This window comes from Berghia stephanieae, chromosome 3, assembly GCF_034508935.2.
Source record: "Berghia stephanieae isolate SIO BIC M18660-M18661 chromosome 3, UCSD_Bste_1.3, whole genome shotgun sequence".
Taxonomy (NCBI): domain Eukaryota; kingdom Metazoa; phylum Mollusca; class Gastropoda; order Nudibranchia; family Aeolidiidae; genus Berghia; species Berghia stephanieae.
Genome location: NC_088362.1, coordinates 65868159 through 65894504, shown reverse-complemented (window position 1 = coordinate 65894504; position 26346 = coordinate 65868159). Strand labels below are relative to the sequence as shown.

Here is a 26346-nt window from a genome sequence, read left to right as displayed (position 1 = left end):
CACCATAGAGAGATTTATTTTTTTGATAAAGTATGTGCATTTTCAATTATAATCCAAATTTGAAAATTTTAACACCAGGTTTGTCATAAAATTTTGATTCGCAACGTTGTAATGTATTAATAAAAATCCCATAAGCTAAAGTTGTAAAATCCCTCTATTGTGGCACAAAATGCTACAATGATGTTGAGAAGTGGGAAGAATATGGAGATTGTTCATCCTTCATTGGTTTTTGTGTAACGTTTGCCACAAGATTGTTACATTTTTTATTCCAGGCCCCCAAATCAGGTCGCAGAACAGGCATCAACAGAGATAATGTCTATTTTTCACCAAAAAATGTTTTTCTTTTAAACGATAATGACGTCACAGAATGAATCAAATCGCCCGATATAGGCAATTGATTTATTTTTTTCAAAGATCCACACGTCCCTTAACTTTCTAGTTACCAACTGCAGGAAAATTGTCACATTCGTCCCGAGTCAATGAACATTTTTCTTGTTCAGATTTGTTTTGTACAACACAACATCCTAAGAAACGTCTTTGTATTAACCATATGAACGTAATGCTGCAACGAAAAGCTTGCTTTGATCCACAAAATTATGTGGACTATAATATCTAATACGCACTTATCTATTTCTGTGTTGGATAGGTTAACCTTTCTCGAAAACTTCCTGAAAATGACCGGTTAGTAAAGAAGCATATAATACGATTCTTTCATCTCTTTGTATTTAATAAACGAGTTATTTTTATCGTGCCTAATAACACAACGAGCTTGCAAGTATGTGTTATTGAACCATAAAATTTAACGAAAAATTTATTTTAAATACCGTGCCAGCTCAGTGGTATTGAAATTAAATTTTGAACATTATATTCTGAGCAATTGTACACGAAATGTGCCAGACAAAGCAAGAAAGAAAAATACAAGAAAAAATCATCCCAAAACATTATCAGTCCACCACGACTGGGGTTTCTATATTTGAACATTATATTCGCAACTTTCACATCATTATCAAGCTCTTGCTGGTATGGTTTATAATACACTACCGTTTTCGCATTTTATTCAGTCAGACTAATATTGAAATCCTGCAGAATTGTAACACTCTACAAAGTATTTTGTTTAAGGTTTGATTTTCCACCGTCAGAATTCACTGACCTGAAATAATCATTTCTACAATAATTACAACCCGACTTCATCACACGCAATTGTTAACAACCTACTCAATTTCAACCAATGCCATACGGATTCGCCCAGCCGTTAGTAATTCCAGACTCAGAATATATCACAATATTGCGTGACCACGACTTTAATTTACATTGACAAAACATTAATTTTACGATGGTTAGAAATGTTTTACTTCAAATAGAAGTGGAATAATATAACCGCAACATGACATGAATATTCAACTAGAAAATAATAGTAGGAACCTCATGTTTAAAATTAGTTGATTAATTTAATCGAATTATATTTCAAGTTTAAAAATCTGACTAAAACGAAAAGAGTCCTTTTGCTAGTGCTTTAAGACCATGTCAAGTAACGATTTTTAACAGTTAAATGTAATTTGTTCAGTTATCCTGTGGCACTCATGCGTTATGACATAAGATGCAATCCATCTTACTTGTATGTGAACTCGCTACAACCGGAGGACTAATAATGAATAGGTTACATATTGAATCATAAGGTGGTATAACTAGAAATAGAAAATAAGATGTCATCACTCTGAAACCAGAAGATCAAATGCACAAGGTATGTACCCAGTCCTCCGGGAGAGTAGTTTTACACTTCCAATGAGATTAGAACCAGTTTTTTATTCCCCATTCTTATGTGTAAATACGAGGGAACTACATTACAACTCAAAACTGTCAACTATGACCTTTTGCATCAATCTCGACGTGCACTTATTTGTAGGTCTGATAACCCAATTTATTTTGAGATCATTGTTGTAATCGAATTCTCCAAAAATGACTCAAAATATTGTCCATTACAAAAGCATTACACTAAGCCCTTAATCATGTTCGGATGTCAGCCCTTTATATATTTACACGTCGGCTAATTTGGTACATTGTCGGAATGCTTTGAGTAAAAATGAAAATTTTAAAGTAAATATAATAGGAATAGGGAAATTCAAGCTGTTTATGAGACTCAATTTATTTAACCCCATTTCCAAAATAAGGGTATCTATTCAAAGTCGTTTTATAAACTAAGCTTAATCATTATTTAAATCATACAATCATATTTATTTTGGATCAATTTTTACCCATCTAAATAAAAAAAAAAGACGTGAACATTAAATATAGAGCAATATTCACTAAACGTGCTCAAATCGCTTCATATAGTGTCCCTCGCCAAAGCAGCAATTGACATGCATGATGAGGCAATACGCCTGTCGGGCGATATTACCATTATTTTCAGTCAGAGACAACGCTGTTAACGGCCATGTACTCATATTACACCCGAGTACGTCTAAATGTGAGAAAAGAGCCGCTCCCAAGGACTCACTCGCTAAGAGCGGGATTCGAATCCTGGATCTTCCTGTCTGAAGAGTCTTACATATGTAACACATGGCTGCACATAACACTTTTATGAGGCCATGTACTCATTTTACCCCCGAGTCCGTCTAAATGTGAGAATAGAGCCGCACCCAAGGAATCACTGTGCGCCGCTAAGAGCGGGATTCGAATCCTGGATCTTCCTGTCCGAAAAGTCTTACCTATGGACCACATGGCTGCACATAACACTGTTATGAGGCGGTCGGTTGGTCATATACATGGTTAGTATGTAGATGATATTTCAACTAAATGTCATTTGTCTTCACATAAACTATGCGGCTATGTGGTCTTGTGGTATGACATTTGCTTTCGGATCGGAAGGTCCTGGGTTTCAGCCTCGCTCGGGCATAGTTGAGTCATTGGAAAAGGCTTTTTACTCACATTCTCTCATCGCACTCATGTGTAAAATGAGTACCTGGCCGTTAACAGTGTTGTCTCTGACGGAAAAAAGTGTGATATCGCCTAACAGGCGTCATGTCTTGTTCCATTTGTCACATTTTGCAGTTGACCAGGGACCCTTTGTAAAGCGCTTTGAGCACGTTACGTGGATATTGTCCTTTATAAAATCTCAATTTTAATTCATACGAAAAAGGGACAACTCTTAGATGGCAGTTCCGGATGTTTCAATCTTTCGTTTTATATTTCCCAGACAAGTAATCTCAACAAGTGTTGATAAATACTCTCGTTTTTGAACCGATAAGTAAGAGATAAATGCTTGTAGTGTATTTGTGTTGTTTAAGCTTGCTCAATACGCTCAACAATGCTTAAGTAATTTTCCAAAAAGGACAAATGAAAAAAAAAATTACTTTCCACGAAGTACAATTAATCATATTATACAAACACGCTTTTACAATGGCAGTCTCTGACTAAAAACCTTGTAGAGAGAATGCATTTCCAACGGACAAAATGGAGCTTTCTGATCATTGTCACCAATTCGGAGTTCTGGCCACGCTCAAAATTGTTTGAATTTATTTCAAGAAAAGCCGCTGCTTATTCTTTGATGCGACCAACTATTTGTGACATTCGGACTATAGGGAAACAATGGTGTTATGTCAAATTACGGATTCCAGTCTCCTTGGAAGTGTGAAATCAGTCCTTCGGGGGACTGGCTACGTACCTAATGTGCAACTGACGGATCTTTTGGTTTAAGAGTGATGACACCTTATTTTCTAGCCCAAAAAGTAAATGATGGTCGTCAATAAATATCATCCATCCCCACTCTTTTACGCCACGTTATTCTAAGAATATGCCTTTACGTCCTACTTCTAAGATAGTTATGCGACATTATGATTCGCTATGTAGCCTATTCATTGTTAGTCCTCCGGAGGACTGGTTACATACTTCCAATGAATTTTTAACCGGAAGAGAAGAAGGTGTGACTTCACTATTTCTATTTCTCATGACAGTGTGGTTATCTTATCCTCAAAATGGTATTATGTCACGGAGAGTTTGAAAATTCAACTTTAAGTTTTACTTTATAAAAATGAAAGTTAGAGAAATGTCGTCATCAAGTAGAGTGCTCATTATTTCTGAAATTTTAAAAAGCTTTAATTTCTTACTTCTTATCATCCTGGCCCCAACAATACCAACCCCCCCCCCCCCCAACAAAGAAAACGGAAAAAGAATTCAGCATTTATAAAGGACATCATCGACTTAAGGTGCTCAACACGCTTTACGAGGGGTCACTGGCCAAAAGCAACAATTAACATGTAGGAGGAGACATATCGCCTATTAGGCGATATACTATTTTTCCGACAGAGGCAAGGCTTGTTAACGGCTAGGTACTCTTTTGCACCTGAGTGCGACGAGACAATGTGAGCAAAGAGCTATTTTCAAGGACTCAACAATGCTCCGCTAGTGCTCAGATAGAGGCTCGAATCCTGGACCTTCTGATCCAAAGGTGAGGGTCATACCCCAAGTCCACATAGCCGCACTACATTGATTTTACCTAATCATCTATTAACAAAAATGTCTTAATCTAGGTTATACCGACATAAAACCAGACTGACGAGTTGGGTAACACATAGAAAGTAGTAAAAAGTAGTCCTTCAGAGCCATTAGGCCCATGGAGCGAAGCTTATTTCGGTCTATGTAGTGCGAAGCGGACAATAGCAATTGCTTGCTACACTTTGGATAATTTGCTGGAATATCGCAATGCACTCTCCGCATGTTCTAACAGAAACACCAATCCAATCCTTTCTGAGTAGATGGAAGGGGGGGGGGGGGTTGTTGTAAAAAGATCTGGGCTTGATCCGGGCTTGATCCTAGTCCCTTTGCGTGTGGACTGAGCGCTTTACAATAACACATAAAGCTCGTTTTATCATTGGCCTATTTTACGTTTATTTAATAAACAAAAACACATTGACACCTCAATGTCATGAATGTACCAGTCCAGGGATATCAGAAAAAGATTAACTCTTGACATTTTATTTCTGATTGAGTGACACATTTGGGTTGATGGCTTCTGGTCAGTCAGACTTGTCAACAACTTGTTTTTCGTGGTGAGGCGATTTGGTGCCGTCCTGTGGGATATGGACGTATATCGTTGTCGTCCTATGGGATATGGACTTATATCGAGTTACAAACTGTATCATCTTGATATTTTATGAGGAGGGTTAGCTAGAAGAATTATTGGAGAATTGGTGTGAAGTATTCGGCACCGGAGAAAACAAATGAGATTTTTTATTCTTAAAAAAAAATATGGTTGCGAGTTAACATGTTAAACTTTTGCCAACGAGCACAGAATTTCAAGCAAAATCTAAAAATAATATAACAAATTTTTACAGATTGATATATGAGTAACTTGTAACCTATTTTTAATTAAAGATAATTCTATCACCCGTTTACTCAAATGGTTATTTAGAATATCTGTTATGGTATAATGATCGGTCCTTAATTTGACCTTGACCTTGGGAATCAAATTTGGTCGCCCTGTTGCCAGATTCATTTGCGCGGACATTTCTACTATTATTAGAGGACCTATTTTATCGTCGATGGCTTAAAAGATTCGTCTCGTTCTATGTTAATTTCGATAATACAGTAGTGTAATAATTAAAACAGATAAGTGCCTGTTCGCAGTTGCCTTTATTTCTCCGCAAACAATGCGGGTTCTCCATTGGTACAAGAAAAAGTAACCCCCCCCCCCTTTTGAGCTTTATATAGCGCAATATCCACTTAATGTGCTCAAAGCGCTTTACAAGGGGTCCCTGGTCAACAGCAACATTTAACATGTTGGACGTGACATGACGCCTGTTAGGCGATATTACAATTTTTTCGGACAAAGACAAAACTGTTAACGGCCAGGCACTCATTTTACACCTGAGTATGTTGAGAGAATGTGAGTAAACAGCCTTTTCCAAGGGCTCAACTAAGCGCAGAGCTCGAGGCTCGAACCCAGGACCACCTTCCGATCCGAAAGCGAGTGTCATACCACTAGACCACATAGCCGCCCTTCCCTCATATCCTGAAAAAAATATCTTAGTCTTACTCTACTTAAATTCAAACTTCAAAGAAGAGGTTCAATTCCCGGTCAAGAAGGGCAATTATTAATTTATATGAATTATTTTTCAGCTTTTTTTTACCTAATTTGTCTTGCAATTTCACATATTTTATTGTATTAAACCTTTACTTACCAACTACAGGAAAATCGTCACATCTGTTACGATACAATGAAAATTTTCTTTTTCAGATCTATATTGTACATCACAAAATTTGAAGAAAATTCCTATTATATCCATAAGAACTTAATGCTAATTAGTAAATTCTTTTTTGCTGAATAAATTATGTATAGTGTGTACTTATTGCTTTTGAGATTGGGAGTAAAAATCAATTTTTGTGTTGGATAAGTACTTATAGCATTTCGGGAATAATCCTGAAAAATAGTAGGTAAGGAGAGAGTTGATGTTGCATGCCGTTTAGTGTCTAGAATATTGAAATCTCTAAGACGTAAATTGGTTTCTCAGCACCAACAGAGCAATCTTTCATATGCTTAACGCCGATCATTAAGAGAGTGTAATGACAAATCAATTTCATTTACTTTTCTCCTCTTTTGCGGACATTTCATCTTGAATATTATTGCCTAGTATTTTGGTTGAAACCCACGGCATCAAGTTTTTATAGGGGATAATAAAATTGGTCTCATTCCTTGCAAATATTATGCAAAGTTCACTGTTTTCTTAGTTTGAGCACTCTTGGCTATGTTATGTAATGTCCCTTTGGTTTTAGAAATATTTACCAAGCTACGCTGATAAGACACAATACGTCGAAACTGTACTGACTGTAGTCTGTAGATTGAATTATATATATATATATATATATATATATATATATATATATATATATATATTATATATATATCTTTTAGATGCTTAGTATCAAAAGGAAGATAGTTGAGCAAATCGCATTTGTTCGACAAAAACCAATAACGTCGCTGTTTGTTACTCTAAATATAATGTTGCACCCAGAAACAGACAATGAAACTGTTGCTGTCTTCGTCTAATAAATTGAAGCTTACAACTCAATACTTATCGCCATTTTTTCTCCTCACACAAACACAAAATAAAAATAAAAATATATTCAATCCATCTCTTCCGGACGATAAAGTCATCGACGTAGAAACTGTTCAGGAAGCATTAGGAATGAATCAACATCCCCGGCATCGTAAACTACACTAGGCATTTATCACGTGTTAAAGGGCTTTTGTGTATCGCAAGTAGACGTGAAGATTCAAGACAGCAATAAATGGGGGAAGACGCTAGACTGCATTGATATTCGGGCTTCGCACTTTGATGGAAGTTAATCTTCGTCACATGGATATCAATAAAGTCAGTCTTGTACACAAAATCTTTGACGTCATTCTGATAATGGACAATAACAACCAGTAATGACCTGGTTACGGAGTTGAGTATAAATGAATAAATAGATAAATAAATGAATAAATTAGGTTAAAATATAGAACTGTTATATCAATGTATAAATGAAAAAAAATAAATGAATAGATAAATTAGAAATAAATGCAGAGATAAATATATAATTGAATAAGAATTCATCCTCATATCAAAAACTCTCCAACCTGGGACTTCAACGCATTCTTCAAGGAAGTCCTATGTTTGTGAGTCTTTGACAAAATGAGGGCCATTTGAATCGATTAATATTTGAACCTACGACAAGTTTTCTGACCAAAATTTGTTGAATGTTTTTCTAAAGTACAAAAGAATATTATCGCTTTGGCCCGAGCTCATTGGTGCTGAATTACAACTTTTTGGCCAGAGAATTATTAATTCATTTACCGATTCATCAAAACAACCCATCATGTCAAATGATTTAAGCCCGATGCTTCTTAAAAATCTTTCGTTTAAGAAATTTAACAAATCCTGCGTTTAAGATTTTTCGACAAGAATTTGTGTCATCTGAATATATGGATATATGAAGTAACCATTGTCTGGACTAAATCTTTAAAAACATTTTGTCATTGCACGCAACGCGCCGCCAGCTGAAAGGTTCTATTTATGCGGCTATGTGGTTCAGTGGTATGACACTCGGAAGGTCCTGGGTTCGAGCCTCGCGCTCGGTGCATAGTTGAGTCCCTGGAAAAGGCTCTTTACTCACATTCTCTCACCGTACTCAGGTGTAAAATAAGTACTTGGTCGTTAACAGCGTTGTCTTTGTCCGAAAAATTGTAATAAATATCGCCTAACAGGCGTCATGTCCCGTCCTACATGTTAAATGTTGCTGTTGACCTTGTAAAGCGCTTTGAGCACATTTAGTGGATATTGCGATATATAAAGATCATTTTTTTTACATTTCTAAAATCATTTTATTTGTAATCAAAGATGGTAAATATAATATGACTCCTGGGAATTGCTGACGTCAAACTTGACTAGCGACATGTTTATAATGGGGACGCTATCAATAGACGTATAGCTCTGATGGTTTCAAGTGATACTCCCAAAACAATTCAAAACAAAAGAAAGAAGAAAAAAGAAAATTAAAATGAGACTCTCGGGACTGATTCATAACCAAAAAAAAAAACTAAAAAAAAAAAAAACCATTATCCAGGAGTAGCAATGGCAAAAAAAGCTCACGGATTTATATATACATATATATATATATATATATATATATATATATATATATATATAAATATATATATATATATATATATATATATATATAAATCATAATTGGTCGTGATAAATGTGATTTAACGCCTCTTAATGGTATTATTAAAGTTGGTTTAGATATAAGCAAAACTGAATTTATAATCATATAATCAAATCTTGGGCAGATGATAACAATCTGGGTTGAAAGCAATTGCTATTGTCTGTTTTGCGCTTTATAGAGCTAGATAAAGTCTGGCGTCATAAGGGTCCCTGGTCAACAGCAACATTTAACATGTAGGACGGGACATGACGCCTGACTTGGCGATATTACAATTTTTCGGACAAAGACAACGCTGTTAACAGCCAGGTACTCATTTTACACCTGAGTACGGTGAGAGAATGTGAGTAAAGAGCCTTTTCCAAAGACTCAACTCGAACCCAGGACCTTCTGATCCGAAAGCGAGTGTCATACCATTAGACCACATAGCCGGACGGCCTTTTGTTATTATTGATGCTATTGGATTTAGTATCTTAAGTGAAAATAAAATTAAATGATCTCAAATTTCTGGTCATTTTAAATTTACCATTTTTCTTCTTTCTAGATGGAGGCGATGGGGAGGGAGGTTGCGGGGGGGGGGGGGGGGGGGGATTTTGTTATCCTAATATAGCACCGTTTTAGACTACGAGAGAAAAGCACTATGATTAAAATGACTGCTTCTGCGGTCGTCACATTCAATACACAGCCCGACATCTGATCAGGTTTCAAGATAATAATATTGTTTGTTCGATTTAAGTTACTTCAGGTCAAATGACGTTGTCGACCTATTATATAATTATGACCTATCTTCTCAAATTGGTATTGTGTCGGGAGGAGCCAGATGCTAAAAAGTCAATGTCCACATATTTGTCAGTCCGAAAATCCAACTTAACTCTCTCCATACCAACTATTTTCAGAATTTTACCCGAAACTTCATACTCACCCAACACAAAAATAAATTTTTGCAAACAGAATAGTAACAAGTATATTATGCTATATTTTGTTCAGAAAAATGAGCTCTGCAACACAGTGTCGAGTTTTATCGCTATAACTATAACAAAATGAAATCAGAATAAGAAAATTGTTGGTTACATCGTAACTAATATGACGATTTTCCAATGGGTTTTAAGGAGAGCATTAAAATTGTTATGGCTCATTGTATTAATGGAAATACACTCAAACTACGCAAAATATTGTCCATAACAAAATTGTTAAATCAAATCCACAATCGCGTTCGGTTTAAATGACCAGAAAATATGTGTATCTACACAGAAAAAAAAAATGAATTTTACATTGAAATGGCCAGGAATGAGAGATTTTAGTCATTGTCATTCTCATAAAATAAATACAAATGCCTCTAGCCTTCAATAAAACCAAATTTACCCGAGTTTCATATTTCACTATAAATTGTATTCTTCAACATCTTACTCACCCCGACATAATACGGTTTCTGAGACGATAGATCACTATTGTTATGTAAACTACTCGGGGTACCAAACGCCTCTAATCCAGTCTAGGTGGCGTTTGGATACAAAAGTGGAACAGAGGATGTCAGAATGCTGCAGCAGAATGGTCTTCGCTGTGTACCTTACAGGTGCCGGATACGGGTAGCATTCGCATCCTGGTACATATTTACAATTGAGTTCAAAAGCTTATGCCATAGATCATTTCTTGTTAAAAATTAGACTAACTTATGCTTTATCTGGATTCGAGCCCCAAGTTTGTCAGTTTCTTTTCATATCCCTTCGTTGCTGAAGTTATCAAAGGGTAGAGTTTCTTTTTTAGACTGGTGGCAGTGTGTCTATGTCTTTGTGTGTTTGTTAAAAAAAATATTTTAACTGTTTGTTTAGAAAAAAAATGTATTATCTAAAGAGTAAAAAGTTTCAAGCATGCATCTTGCGCATTGCATTGTATATTTGGCAATTATTTGAGTTCTAAAACCCTAAAGAAAGATAAGAAGCGTTGCATTCTCAGCAAAATGACACAGTGAATTTTGGGCGATTTCACGAATGTTTGCAATACTGTGATACGCTGTCAAAATACTTGTGGTTGGACCATAATAAATTACTTGACAGATCGATATATCAAGGTTGCACTCAACGTAATTACCAAAAGTCTTAAACCTGAGACCCCAAAGAAGCCTTACAATTTGAACTGTTGGTGGTCTCTTAATAGATCGAAATAATATGTTAGTTTTCTGGTCAAATGAGAAATTTCGTTCTTTTTCTGTGTTTGACAGAATAGATCATACTCTTGATTAAAGGTTCAAATTAAAATGTGAAGTAAAAATGTAACTTACCAAATATCAAAGTCAAAACATCTGAGACTGCGAGGCTGAACAAGTAGAAATTGGTGACGGTGTGCATGTAAGCGTTCCTGGCAATCACTACGCATGTACAAACATTACCCACCACGCCCGTAACAAAGATGGCGGTGTAGATGACTGTCAAAATTGTCACTGAATTGATATCCTTCCTTTTGGCACCAAGGATTTTGATAAGAATGACTCCGACATCAATTCCCAAATTGGAACTTCCATTTCCGAAAGTCAAGTTCAAGTGAGAGGAATTAATAGGGACAGTAAATGGCCCGTCCACGGCAGGATGAAGTTCCGGCCTTTCCATCATTGTGTTATTGTGTGATACTTGGCGACTTTACCATGCTTTGAAGTTGAGCTTGATTCTGAAATAAACGATTTTGACTCGTGAGTAAATAAATATCTATTTAACTACTATGTCTTGAAATGTGATACTATTTTTTTTTAAATCTACTCGTTTGTGTTCAGGAGTTACACAATCAAAATGAACACCTGTAAAATATCCATTATATCGCAATTATTAGGTAATGAATTTTGGCTGGAAATGCTCTGCAAGGGCAAAAGGCTGCAAGGACATCATAATATTATTGTAAGTTCATGCCATGGAAACCAGAGTAGATATCGGCGTCGTTGGCCTAAAGCTAGAAATGATTAAACGCCGAAAACCCGCTGTCTTGTCCGCCTGTATTGCTTGTTAAATTCTCATAATAAACCTCTGTTTATTTCCTTTTTTTTCGCTTTTAGAGGTTTTACTGCGATTGCGACACTATTATGTCATTTCAGCACCAGATAAACCTCCTAAACACCCAGACAAATCTTAAAGCCACGGGATTGCCCATTGGTCTTGGTTAATATATTATTAAATCGATCAGTCTTGGGTGGGTCCAGACCAATTATATGTCACACACGATATCCAATATTTCATCAGACAAGAAAACATCAGCCATTAGACTTTCCATCGAGACCACATAGTCATTTACTCCAATACCTTACGTCATACAGGACGCAAATGCGTCCTTAAAAAGTAACCACCTTAAATCTCACTGCTGAAAAAGAAAACAAATATCAGACTCGTTCACAGTGATATCAGCATTACGCAAATTCTGAAGAAGAAAAAAACAGGTAGAAAAATTCCCTGGAAAAAACCGGTCTGGGAAAACAAAGTAAAATTGGAGGACCAGTTTTTCGATATTCTTTTCTTTCTGCCTCTCTTTCTTTATGTTTTATTTTTCTTCGTCTCCTTTTTATAACGGTTCTTCTACCTTGCTCCCCACAAGCATCGTATTTGTTTTCTAGAGGGTAAATTCTCCATTAACTAGATAGATAATTGCCGTCCTGTGGAAAAATTCATATTTGAAAATTTGGTCAGAACACTTATCCTTAAAATATCGATTGACTTAAACCTCGCGAGGTCCCAGGTTTAAGCATTTTTGCCAATATGAGGGTCATTTAAATCGATAGGTATTTGATGGACGAGACTTCTGGCCATTTCTTTTTTTTCACAAAACGACAATTAGCTGGAGTCTTATTTATTCGTTGCCAGGTGTCAATTGTACGCAAATTGTTAATTTGGTTACACTTTAAAGTAAAGTTTAACAGTATTTCACGTTAAAAATAATACAATTTGAACATTTTATTATTGTTGATTGACAAGATACTGATCTGCCTCCGCCCCTAAACTTGTATGTAATATGTTATGGTGGAAGAGACGCTGTCAATTGAAATATAAGTTAAACATGATAATAGTTACAAAACTTAAATTTCAAGAAGTTTAAGAATCACATCACATAAGATGTAGCTTGGCATTGCGGTATGGTCTTTGTTTTGTGCCCAGAATTAGCCAATTTGATCCCCCCCCCCCCCACCTCCACCCGCCGAGCTTTATGACCTTCAGCAATTCACCTCGCTCACTTTCAGGTGCTGCACTGCGGATTACGCCCGAATGATTTCAATTTTCTCTTGGAATAGACTCTAGGGAAAAAAGTCCTCTCAGTGAATGATTATAGGGAATTAATCGATTATTTATTTATGTTTCAACTCAGGTTTCATTACTTGGAATTTTAAATTGGTTTTGACGACGTGTACTTATTTGCAGGTCTGATAATGTCAACTGTCATGTTCTCAATGTTGTAGTGGAATTGAAATTAAAAGTACTCTTGAACCAACGCAACTTATTGTCTATTACGTCAATGTAAAACCGAAGCCATAAATGCAATATATCTTCACGTCAGTTTTTGAGCATCTGACCTGACCCCAATATAATAGAAGCTTGAGTCAGTGGGTCACAGTTTTCAGGGGCGGTTGGTCACATTGTATTTAAGGCGGCACAAATCCGAAATACAGAATCAAATTTTATTGGTCTAGTTAATTTATCTTAATTTGACCTACTTTGTATGTGTGTGTGTGTGTATGTGTGTGGAGGGGGGTATTGCAATTGTTTGCATATGTGCGTGTATTTGTGTGTGCGTGTATGTGTGTGTGTGTGTGTGTGTGTGTGTTAGAATATTAACGAGACGTACTCACAAAAGAGCATCAATTATCTTGGACAAAACTTGTCTGTTAACTTTCACCTGTTCATTATAACGACTCACAGACGCAGCATGTCCTGTTTCCAACTGATTTCTTATATCTACAACGTTGAAAAGTTTATATTTAACAGCATCTGTGACATGGCGATTTGATTCAGAATGTTTCTTCAGTGCCTGAGGGATGTGCGAAATATCACTGAATCCTCCTGTTGTCCGTTATATCATACATCACCAAAAATCAAGCAATAAAAACAATGAAGCGTTTTACGGCTTTCACTGGCAGTAAGCCATTCAACATTTTAAAAATAATCATTATTAAATCGGCGCTGTCTCCTCGGTGTGTTAGAAACTAAGTTAAAATTCACTGGTTTGTGTGGACCTAAATCTTTCACCACTGTTTTCTCTTGAGGGGATAAGTGTCGGAATCGATCTTCAATTAAAAAATCAACATGATTCATGATTGGTTACAAATTACAGAATTAACTTTTTAAAATAAAATGATTCAAGATAAAAACAGGTAGGTTTCATAAACAATGACAACAGCGATAATACATTTTCTCTGAATACTAACGGTATGACACACAACTTTAGAATAAGGAAGTGGTTATTCAGTATCAGATACTGAATAGTGCTTTGCCACTATTCAGTATCCATAAGGAACTCTTTTTCATAGAGAGAGTGAAAAGTGCGACAATCTCGGTTGAATGGAAATAAACTGTTGACCTACTTCCAGATTGAACACATGTACTAACTGACAGCCCGAATCGAAGCTGTAAAAATATTTTGATCGTAATTTTTTTTAAATTTCTGCTTTTATGCAATTAACATAGTTCAAAATATCAAAATAAGAGTGGCATTCAAATCCATTTTTAAATGTCTAAATAGACATGATTAAATGTCACTAAGCGTTCAGTGACACCATGGCTTGGTGGATATAAGCTGTTTGACTCTGAGTTTAAGGTTCGAGAGTTCAAATCCCGGTAGGGGTAACTTGTTTTTTTTTCCCCATTATTTTTTTAATTCCTTCTGTCTATTGATATTTTTTAAACTTTTGTTTTTATAATTTTATTTGCTTGTAATATACTTTAATGTTGATATTATACTATTGTACTTTTATTATTATTATTATTATTATTATTATTATTATTATTATTATTATTATTATTATTATTATTATTATTATTATTATTATTATTATTATTATTATTATTTCTACTTACTTACTATATTATTATTGTTGTTGTAATCGTCATCATCACTATTATGATTATGATGATTATTTTTTTTAACCAAGTAGTTGGAGTGATTTAATCAGTTATCGATTTATTACGAATATCTTTTATGTGTTATCATCTCGTTGTTGTTTTTCATTATTGTACTCTTCTATTGTTCATTATTTTTTAAAATCTTGCTTTTTTCTGTTTGTCTCATTTGTTGTTGTTGTTGTTGTTTTGTTGTTGTTTGTTTGTTTGTTTGTTTGTTTGTTTTGTCATCTAAGGCAAACCCGATTCATTATAAATATGTGGGCAGACTTTCTGCATTTTTTAATTGAGCGATGTACTTCCGTGAATTAATTGCCGTACTATATTAAAATTTACGTGATAATAATAATAATATAATAATAATAATAATAATAATAATAATATAATAATAATAATAATAATAATAATAATAATAATAATAATAATAATAATAATAATAATAATTTAAATAGATACTGAATATTAGACTACAATTGACATCTATTTACTGAATACACGTGGTATTGTTAGGGGTGTTTCTTTTTTTACGAAACCTGCCAAAAACACGCCGATACCCGACAAAGTTATGTGAAGTAGGCAGCAGTGGGGAGTGAACCTGGGACTCAGGGAAGTGTACACCGTTGGGGAGTGAACCTGGGGCTGGGTTTCGTAAAAAAAAAAGCAATTACTTTTTACGAAACCCGACAATATCCGACAAAGTTATGGAAAGAAAGTAGGCAACAGTGGGGGAGTGGACAGGAGATTCAGGGAAGTGTACACTATTGGGGAGTAAACCTAAGTCTATGGTTTTTTTGGCGGGTTTTGGCGGATTTCGTAAAAAAGTAATTGCTTCATTCTCGTCTGGTACCCATCTCCCATAGTCCGGCTTAATTTCCCACTGGTATCCATCTCCCCTAGTCCCAGGTTCATTTCCACTGATATCCTCTTCTCACAGTCCCAGGTTCACTCCCAACCGGTGTGCACTTCCTGAGTCCCGGTTCATTGCCCAATGGTGCCCACCTCCCATAACTTTTGAAAATTTCGGTAGGTTTCGTAATAAAAGTACATTCTGAGCTCACTGTCCACTGGAATCAGCCTCTTGCAGTCCCAGGTTCAATCCTCATCAGTGTCCAAATCCCGGATTCACTCCCCACTGCTGCCTGCTTCCCATAACTTTGTCGGGTTTTGGCGGGTTTCGTAAATAAGTAATTCCCCCTCCCCCTTGGTATTGCTTTTTTACAAAATCCAGAGTCCCAGGTTCACTCCCCACAAGTGTACACTTCCCTGAATCTCAGGATCACCCCCCACTGTTGCCTGCTTCAATAAGTTTGTCGGATATTGCCATATTTTGTCGGGTTTCGTAAAAAAGTAATTGCTTTTATATGAAACTCGCTGAAACCCGCCGAAAACCAGAGTCTCAGGTTCACTCCCTACTGGTGTACACTTCCTTGAATCTCAAGTTAACTCCCCACTGTTGCCTACTTCCCATAACTGTCGAATATTGCCGGGCTTCGTAAAAAAGTAATTGCTTTTATCTGAAACTCGCTGAAACCCGCCAAAAACCATAGTCTCAGGTTCACTCCCCACTGGTGTACACTTCCCTGAGTTTCAGGTTCACTCCCCACTGGTGTACACTTCCCTGAGTCTCAGGTTCACTCCCCACTGTTGCCTACTTCCCACAACTTTGTCGGATATTGCCGGGTTTCGTAAAAAAGTAATTGCTTTTATGTGAAACTCGCTGAAACCCGCCGAAAACCATAGTCTCAGGTTCACTCCCCACTGGTGTACACTTCCATGAATCTCAGGTTCACTCCCCACTGTTGCCTACTTCCCACAACTTTGTCGGATATTGCCGGGTTTTGTAAAAAAGTAATTGCTTTTATGTGAAACTCGCTGAAACCCGCCGAAAACCATAGTCTCAGGTTCACTCCCCACTGGTGTACACTTCCATGAATCTCAGGTTCACTCCCCACTGTTGTCTACTTCCCATAACTTTCTCAGATATTGCCAGGTTTCGTCGGGTTTCGTAAAAGAGTAATTGCTTTTATATGAAACTCGTTGAAACCCGCTGAAAACCAGAGTCTCAGGTTCACTCCCCACTGGTGTATACTTCCCTGAGTCTCAGGTTCACCCCCACTGTTTGCCTACTTTCAATAACTGTCGGATATTGCCGGGTTTCGTAAATAAGTAATTGCTTTTATGTGAAACTCGCTGAAACCCTCCGAAAACCAGATTCTCTGGTTCACTCCCCACTGGAGTACACTTCCATGAATCTCAGGTTCACTCCCCACTGTTGCCTACTTCCCATAACTCTCTCGGATATTGCCAGGTTTCATCGGGTTTCGTAAAAAAGTAATTGCTTTTATATGAAACTCGCTGAAACCCGCTGAAAACCAGAGTCTCAGGTTCACTCCCCACTGGTGTACACTTCCCTTAGTCTCAGGTTCACTCCCCATTATTTGCCTACTTTCCATAACTTTGCCCCATTTTGTTGGGATTTGGCGCATTTTGTAAACAAAAAGTAATTGCTTTTTTTTAATACAAAACCCGCCGAAACCCAGTCCCAGGTTCACTCCTCACTGGTGTTTACTTCCACGAATCTCAGGTTCCCTCCCCACTGTTGCCTACTACCCATAACTTTCTCGGATATTGCCAGGATTAATCGGGTTTCGTAAAAAAGTAATTGCTTTTATATGAAACTAGCTGAAGCCCGCCGAAAACCATAGTCTCAGGTTCACTCCCCACTGGTGTATACTTCACTGAGTCTCAGGTTCACTCCCCATGCTTTGCCGCATATTGCCGGGTATCGTAAAAAAAGTAATCCCCCCCCCCACATTTTTTATTGCTTTTTTACAAAACCCAGATTCCCAGGTTCACTCCCTACTGGTGTACACTTCCCTGAATCTCAGGTTCATCCCCTCCCCCCCCCTACACACACACACACACACACACACACACACACACACACACACACGCTGCTGCCTACCTCCCATAACTTTGTCGGATATTGCCGGGTGTCGTCGCGTTTCGTAAAAAGTAATTGCTTTTTATTACGAAACCCGCCGAAACCCAGTCCCAGGTTCACTCCCCACTGGTGTACACTTTTCTGAGTCCCAGATTCACTCCCACAGCTGTCCTCTTCCCATAACTTTGTCAGGTTTCGGAAAAAAAAAACACCGTACAAAAACCACTATTTAGTGTCAGATACTGAATAGTGCAAAACCACTATTCAGTATCAGATACTGAATAGTGCAAAACCACTATTCAGTATCAGATACTGAATAGTACAAAAGCACTATTCAGTATCAGATACTGAATAGTGCAAAACCACTATTCAGTATCAGAATAGTGCTAGCCTTAGAATAATTGAATTTAAAAATCCACATTTAATTCCAAAAGCAAAGCACTTGTTAACTTCACACACAATCAGCGACATCTTTATGATTATACTATTATTAGACAATGCACACAATACAAGTTGAGTAGGGATCGTTGGGAGTGTGCGGGGATGAAGGACTCCGTGGGGTCAGGGATTTTTATTTATAGTACCATGGGGCTCTTCTCGGTGCATACTTTGTTTACTGTTCTTTTTGATATTTAGTATATATTTAAGCAAAACCAACAATGATAAAATATATATTTATTGCCATTCTCTTCATCCGTATATCTAAGTGAAGCAAAGCCTCTTCTTTCAGTGATAAAACTGATAGGGTTTTAATTTATCCCAAGTAGGACCTCAGGGCGTGCATCGCTAGATTGGCCGTCTTGGCCTAATTATTTTAGCAGATAAAGACAATAGTTAGTTGGGGAGGGTGGGTGGAGGGAGATTGGGGAGTGGTAACTAACTTTCTTCAAGGTACAACAGAGTATAGGATAAGGACAGGACGGCCAAACGAATACTGGCTCATATAAACAAAAAAAACTTCCCCACCACACCACACCCTCCGCTCATTGTCACCCCGCGCAGGCAACGGGGGAAAGATGAAACGTGCCGATTTGACGCTACCTTCGTGGAGCGACGCACGAGTCATCAAATATTAAATTCAAAACAAAAAGCAGTATATGCTAAATTTTTAATTTTATCAAAATTTTAAAATTGAAGTTTTTTGTTTGGTTGACATGCTAATCTACGGAAAATATAGGGCGGCACAAAACAACTTCGCTCTATTGACCGACCGCCAGTGACAGTTTTAGAAACCACAAATTATATAATCTAGTCATGATAAATGAGAGGTGGGGTTGCTGTAATATTATTACATGGTTTGGTTTCTTTACTTTTTTTTCCCTACAAACTTTTATGGATTTTTGTGGAGGAGCTTAATTTGTTTGAATTTCTGTACGGCTATGCGGTCTTGTGATATGGCACTCGCTTTCGGATCGGAAGGTCCTGGGCACAGTTGAATCCTTGGAAAAGGTTTTTACTCGTCTTCTCTCGCCGTACTCATGTGTAAAATGAGTCTTCTTCTTCTTCTAGGTTCCATGCCTGGTCCAGGCTTCGGATACTGCATGAATTATCTCTCTCCATTCCTCCCTGTCTCTTGCTTTTTCAAACAGCTGTTGGATTGTTAGGTTGGTGAAGCCCTTCAGTTGGTCTATGAGTGTTTTTCTTTGTCTCCCCCGGGCGCGTTTACCAGGTATTTTTCCACAACTTGCCAGGTATTCATTCTTATCTTTCCTTACTATGTGTCCGAAAAAGGATAGTTGTCGATCCACTATTAAGGGCATTAGTTTCCTTTGTTGGTATGTTTGTTTTAGCACTTCTTCGTTCGTTTTGTGTGCAGTATACGATATTCTCTGCATCCTTCTCAAGCACCACATTTCAAAAGCTTCAATGTTCTTTTGTGTTTCTGCATTTGTAGTCCAGCTTTCGCATCCGTATAACAAGATTGGCCACACGTAGCACTTCAAGACTCGGAATCTAATCCCGAACGACATCTGTTTGTTTTTCAAAATGTTTCCCAGGTCCATGAAGGCCTGTTTGGCTTGAGTTATTCTTGCTCGTATGTCTCGGTTACATCTTCCATCTGTTGTCACTATTGAACCTAGGTATTTAAAACTTTCTACGTTGGTAAGTTGCTCGCCGTGAATCGTTATATTGCAGGTGTTGTTGTTTTCGGGGTTTTTCTGTATTACCATGCATTCCGTTTTGGTGATATTCACTTCCATTCCCTTGGCTTCACTATCTACTACCACTTTGTCAACAATCTTTTGAAGTTGGATTTCTGATGTTGCAATGAGTACCGTATCGTCTGCGTATCTTATATTATTTATGTTGTGACCTCCTACTTTTATTCCCTCCATATTATTTATGCCCCTCATGATTGTTTCTTGGTATAGATTAAACAGATCTGGTGAGGCAACACACCCTTGACGGACTCCTTTCTTAATAGGAATGGAATTTCCTGTAGAGTTTCCGATTTTGATAGATGCCTGCTGGGTGTAGTATAATGTTTGCATGAGTCTGAGGTCTTTCTCATCAGCGCCAATGGAGTGCAGTTGTTTTAGTATTTCTTCGTGGCGTACTCTATCAAAAGCTTTTTTGTAGTCGACAAAACAGAGGTATAGTGGGGTCTGAACCTGTATAGCTCTTTCACTTAAAACAAGGAGGAGGTATATTGCGTTCCTTGTCTCTCTGTCAGGTTGGAATCCATATTGTTCTTCTGCGATTTCGGGGTTAATCTTATTCCTTAGCCTGTTGATAATTATACGCAACAGTATTTTGTTGATGTGGCTTATTAAACTTATAGTTCTAAAATTTTCGCATCTGACTGCACCTGCTTTCTTTGGTATTGCTATGAAAATAGAGTTACAGAGATCTTCTGGAATTTTCCCAGTATTGTATATATTGTTGAATAATATGTGAAGTTCATCAATTGCTAGATCTCCTAGGCTTTTTAATACCTCTACAGATATTTCATCAGGGCCTGTTGCTTTACCATCCCTCATTCGTTCCATGGCATGTTCAATTTCACTTTTGGTGATGTTTGGTCCGCTTAATGGTTCTTTGAATTTCAGTGGTGGTTCATTTCTATTTGGATCATTGTACAGTTCGCCTATGTATTCTACCCATCGGCTTTCTATATGTTGTTCTTCAAATAGCAGTTCCCCTTGTTTGTTTTGGATACAACTTCCTGCTGCTTTGCTTTTCCTTTTCCCTGATAGTTCTTTTATTCTTTGGTGAGCTTGTTGGGGGTTGGGTTTGTATTCTCTTTCGATTTCGCAGCATTTCCAGTCTAGATAGTTCTCGTGTGCCTCGATGCATTTGGATTTAATGTGGTTGTTCAATGTTTGGTATTCTGCAGACCCTCTGTTGCATTTTCGTCTTTCTTCAAATAGGTTTAGAATTTCATTTGTCATCCATTCCTTTTTGCTGTTTATTTGAGCTATTGGTAAATGCTTTTCTGCAGTTGCTTTGACACACTTTTGGAATATATCAAATTGTTTTTCACATTTTTCGTTATCAGGTTCACTTTGGCTTTGTATCATGAGTGCATTTTCAAATTCTTCTCTCATTTTTGTTTGTATGCCATTGTCTTTGCATAACCTGTAATCCCTCTTTATTCTACCAGCTGTTCTCTGAATAGCTTTAAACTTTATCCTTACTGTACAAACAACTGGGACATGGTCACTGTCTACATCGGCGCCTGGATAGGTTTTGCAATTTAATATGCCATTTCTGAATCTTGATGATACTGCTATAAAGTCTATCTGGTTCCTTGCTCTGTCCCCTGGTGATTGCCATGTCCAGGTTCTTCTTGGGTGTTGTTGAAACCAGGTGTTTGAAATCATTAATTTATTTGTTCTACACCAATCTGCCCAGATGTTTCCTCGTTCATTTCTGTCTCCGAGTCCATGTGGTCCGATTATGTCACCATCTCTGCCTCTGCCAATCTTAGCATTTAGGTCCCCCATTACCATAAGGACTTCTTGTGATTTACACATTCGTTTTGCTTTGTCTAGTGAATGGTAAAACTCTGTCATATCTGCATCTGTCGCCTCTTCTGTTGGTGCATAAACTTGAATAATATTGGTGTCAACTACAGGTCCTCTTAGCTTAACCAGCAAAACTCTGTCTGAGATTGCTACGTGCCCTTTGTAAAATTTGGTTGATTTTTGGTCTAAGATCATCCCTACTCCTTTTTGGAAAGAGGTTCCACCACTCCATATGATCTTATATGTCGTGTTGTTTTCTTGTTTTGACATGGTTCCCTGCTCTTTCCATCTCATCTCTGCCAGGCCAAGAATATTTATTTGGAGCCGTTTCATTTCTTTTAGAATGTTGTTTAGTTTTCCTTTTTGGGCACAGGTCCTGACATTCCATGTCCCAATTTTGGTTTTGTCACATTTGTTAAATTTATTTCGCCTAGTAATTGGCTGACGGTTCGGTGTGACCTGACGAACATCACGCTCCCAAATGAGTACCTGGCCGTTAAAAGCTTTGTCCGAAAAATAAGATTGTAATATCGCCTAACAGGCTTCATGTCTTGTTCTAAATGTTACATGTTGCTGTTGGTCATGGACTTTTTGTAAAGCACTTTGAACACGGTTAGTGGATATTGCGCGATATAAAAGACCAAGTTGTTGTTTTTTCAATAAGGACAACCATCCTCACCATTTGTCCTGCCCTACATCAGTCTACAGAATCTTCTGTCATGACTTGCAGTCGACGGACAAGATGAATGGTTTTTGTAATACAAAGACCCCCAAGAATTGGAAACTAAACATCCCAAAAAATTCTGACACATAAGATGATGGAACGTTTTTGAGTTCTTTGCTCTCAAAACAAAACAAAAAAAGTAATCATTTATAAGCTTGTTTTATATTTTTGACAACTCATCCACACACACAAAAAAGAAAACGAATGGAAAAGAAACAAACTGTTTAAAAGTTCAGAAAAAGCGTGGCACATATCAATAATGGTGAGAAATAAAGGATCTGGAGAAGTGCCAGATCAGTACAGAAAACAAAATATACCACAGTATTAGAGAGTCAACCCCATCAACCCCCTGGCTGAGAGAGATAGATAGATAGATAGATAGATAGATAGATAGATAGATAGAGAGAGAGAGAGAGAGAGAGAGAGAGAGAGAGAGAGAGAGAGAGAGAAGGAGGAGGACGACGGCGAGCCGACACATTAGCTGTATTAGGAAAACTCATTTTGCCCTTTGGAGCATCACAGAAAATTATTTCCTAGACACACCATGAAAGATTAAAATAAGGATGCATCAAACTTTGCCAGGGAACACAATGAAAGGGCCTGAACTGAGGATAAAACCTTGGCTCCACAGGTTATATTGTAATGCCTTGAACTCTTGTTGCAGACAAAAAAATGAATTTGTATAAACGATGTAGACATTTCAACCAGCATTCAAACTCAAAACTTCAACCCAAATGGCCTAGATACCATTTCGCCGTAATAGCAAAAACTTTTTGAGGAGATTTTATATGACAATAATGAGGCAAACTCATATTTGTATGCGCTCAGTATTTAATCAAACATGAGGGAAGATCTTCAATTTCAATATGTTCTCAATCAAATATTGATTTCAACCTTGACATGAAAAAGGCGTGTCTAATTATTGCAGCCATTTGAAGACGTTTTCTAAACATGTTTTGTGTGTGTGCATGTCCTAAAACATTACCATACATAGGTAACTGTGTCAATATGGACTTAGAAAAAAAAAACGGATGACATTTGAATTAAAACATTGGTTATGACAAATTTAATGGTCTTCCTGTGACTCCGGCCTTGCTGAAGGAAAAACGTCACATCCGCCATTCCAAACATTTCCTGTTCCAATCTTTCCCTGGACCTATTCAATTTTCAGACGTCCTTTAATTATTCATCTAACATCGCGCATCGGTGAGCACGAGGCAGGTTTAGGCATTTTGATATATATTATTCAGTTCTCGAAAAGTTGGAAATTAGCAAATGATCATTTCACAATGGATCCAGAGAAAACATAAAACATGCCAACAGCTATTGGAGAAATTTTTGGATTTGGATCGGTATAGATCTCATAGCGTGTTTATGTGTATGTATGCATGTGTGTGTGTGTGTGTGTGTGTGTGTGTGCGCGCACGCACGCACGCATGATTCTGCCCACGTGAAGGACGCTTCAAAAACTTCGCGAAGTCCCATGTTTGAAAGTTTTTGCTAAGACGAGGGTTATTTAAATCGATCGATATTTGAAGGACGAGCTTATTGTCTAAATAAATATGTGTTTTTCCAGAGCACGACAGAATAGTATTCATTGTATGTAGTTCCAAATTCGACACTGTACTGTACATCTAAATAGAGTAAATGGGCATCTGGGGATCACAAGTTTATAATATCGTCTCCGTATCTGTGACTTGTTTGGCATTAAAAAAAAAAATAATTTGGCAACCCGGTGCGTGCAATAGAATTTTAATTTCGGAAATGTGACCTTTTTTGTATTTTTTCTTATTTTTTTTTAACCTCAGGAATGGGAGACACCCAATGTTTGTCGTCACTTTGCCAGTTTAGATTTATCTCCGTCTTTTAAATACGACAATAAACAGATATAGGGATATTGACCTTTTTTTAATTTACGGAAATGTGACCTTAGTTTTTTGACTATTATTACAGATTGCAAGATGAGAGATAAGTGTATGTAACTCTTTACAGCTTTTTACCTAATAATATAATCATAGCATGTTCACAAATCATTAGAATTAGTATTTTTAAGTAACATTATATCAACCAAAGAAATTGTTTACCCACTTATACATTCATAAATAGACTCGAAATTTTCTTTGTTACTCCTTAACATAGCCACAGTTCTTCTTACTCTTTGGGTCCTATATTTATCTTTAAAAATTGAGCTTTAAAATTGAGCTTTATATAGCGCAATATCCACTAAATGTGCTCAAAGCGGGTCCCTAGTCAACAGCAACAGTCAACATGTAGGACGGGACATGTCGCCTGTTAGGCGATATTACAATTTTTCGTACAAAGACAACGCTGCTAACGGCCAAGTACTCATTTTACACCTGAGTACGGTGAGAGAATGTGAGTAAAGCGCCTTTTCCAAGGACTCAACTATGCGCCGAGCGCGAGGCTCGAACCCAGGACCTTCCGATCCGAAAGCGAGTGTCATACCACTAGACCACATAGCCGCACTTTACTAAAATATAATTCATTACATAAAATTTGAAAGATATTATATAGATCTAGACCTCTACGCACTGGGATCTTTTTATATATGTATATGCATATTATGGTGTTCTTTGTGCATTATTTGTTATGTGTTTATTATGCTTTCAAATGCTATGTTTTAGTTTTCAACATGTTTGCTGTGACTGTGCAAGCGAATCTAATCTATTTTCAAAATCGTATTCCCATTACAAATCAATTTTATAAAATCTATTAGAATATCATATATCTACATGTCCGATCTCTATAGTTTTCCTTGTACCTACTGTATAATATTATATTCCATTTTATTTTAGCTTAGTATTTTTATCAATTAGTTTATGATAATGTATACATCACCGTTATTAATGCAATGATGATTGGTGTGTGACATAATTTCCATTATCAGGATCAATAAAGTATATATGTATCCTATCTTATAAGATAGAGAGAGGGAGAGATAGATAGATAGATAGAGTGTGTGTGTGTGTGTGAGTGTGTGTGTGAGAGAGAGAGAGAGAGAGAGAGAGAGAGAGAGAGAATTACAAATGTCTAATATATTTGTTTTACCTTTTTTATTTTCCAAGATGATGTTTTTTAATACAATAATATAATATGAAAGGGACAATAATTTAAATATATTTTAGTGTCATTGTTACCATCGTGGAAAGTTGTAATGCCTTTGTCCACAGTACCGATAGCGATAACTTTGCGTCTATGTGGAATTGTGGTATGACACTCGCTTTCAGATCGGAAGGTCCTGGGATCGAGCATCTCTCGGTGCATAGTTGAGTCCTTGGAGAAGGTCTTTACTCACATTCTTTCACCGTACTCAATCAGGTGTAAAATGAGCACATGGCCGTTAACACGTTGTTTCTGTCTGACAGGCGTCATGTCCCGTCCTAAATGTTAAATATTGCTTTGGCCAGAGACCCCTTGTAAAGCGCTCTTAGCTCGTTAGGGGATATAACGCTCAATAAAAGCTCAATTTAAAAAAAAAAATTAGTGTCACAAACAAGCATTATGTCGGCATTTACAAGAGGCATAAAACGAAATTTTAAGTCAAATAAAATAATATAGAAATTTAATATTGATTTGAAAGAAAATGAGTGGCATTTCATGAATCGTGTGATTTAATTGATTGAGATTTAAAGTTCTATTTTAACTTTAAGCGCAAATATCATCCCGACATCATACCATTTTGAGAAGGTTGGCCACATTTGTCCATAAATTCACCCTTCATGTTGTCTTAGCTTTTTCGTTGTCGCATCCTTGATTTCATTAGATAATATTAACATTTTAAAATACGACAAAACATTTGCTGCCTTTGAAGTTGTTTTTTTTTTTTTTAATTACAATTAAAGTGGTTTGGTCGTATAATATTGAATAGACTTGTTAAACAAAAGAATATCCGAGAGAAAA

The 26346-nt window shown here is 36.9% G+C and overlaps 1 protein-coding gene across 1 annotated transcript in view; it reads right to left on the bottom strand.

The window, feature by feature from the left end:
• Positions 1-26346, bottom strand: part of LOC144968231 (pyrokinin-1 receptor-like) — a 200884-nt gene that overhangs the window by 131560 nt on the left and 42978 nt on the right. The window contains exon 2 of the mRNA XM_078906377.1: positions 10982-11364. Within this exon, the coding sequence (XP_078762503.1) occupies positions 10982-11309 (328 nt within the window). The 5' untranslated portion in view covers positions 11310-11364. The remainder of the gene's footprint in view (positions 1-10981; positions 11365-26346) is intronic.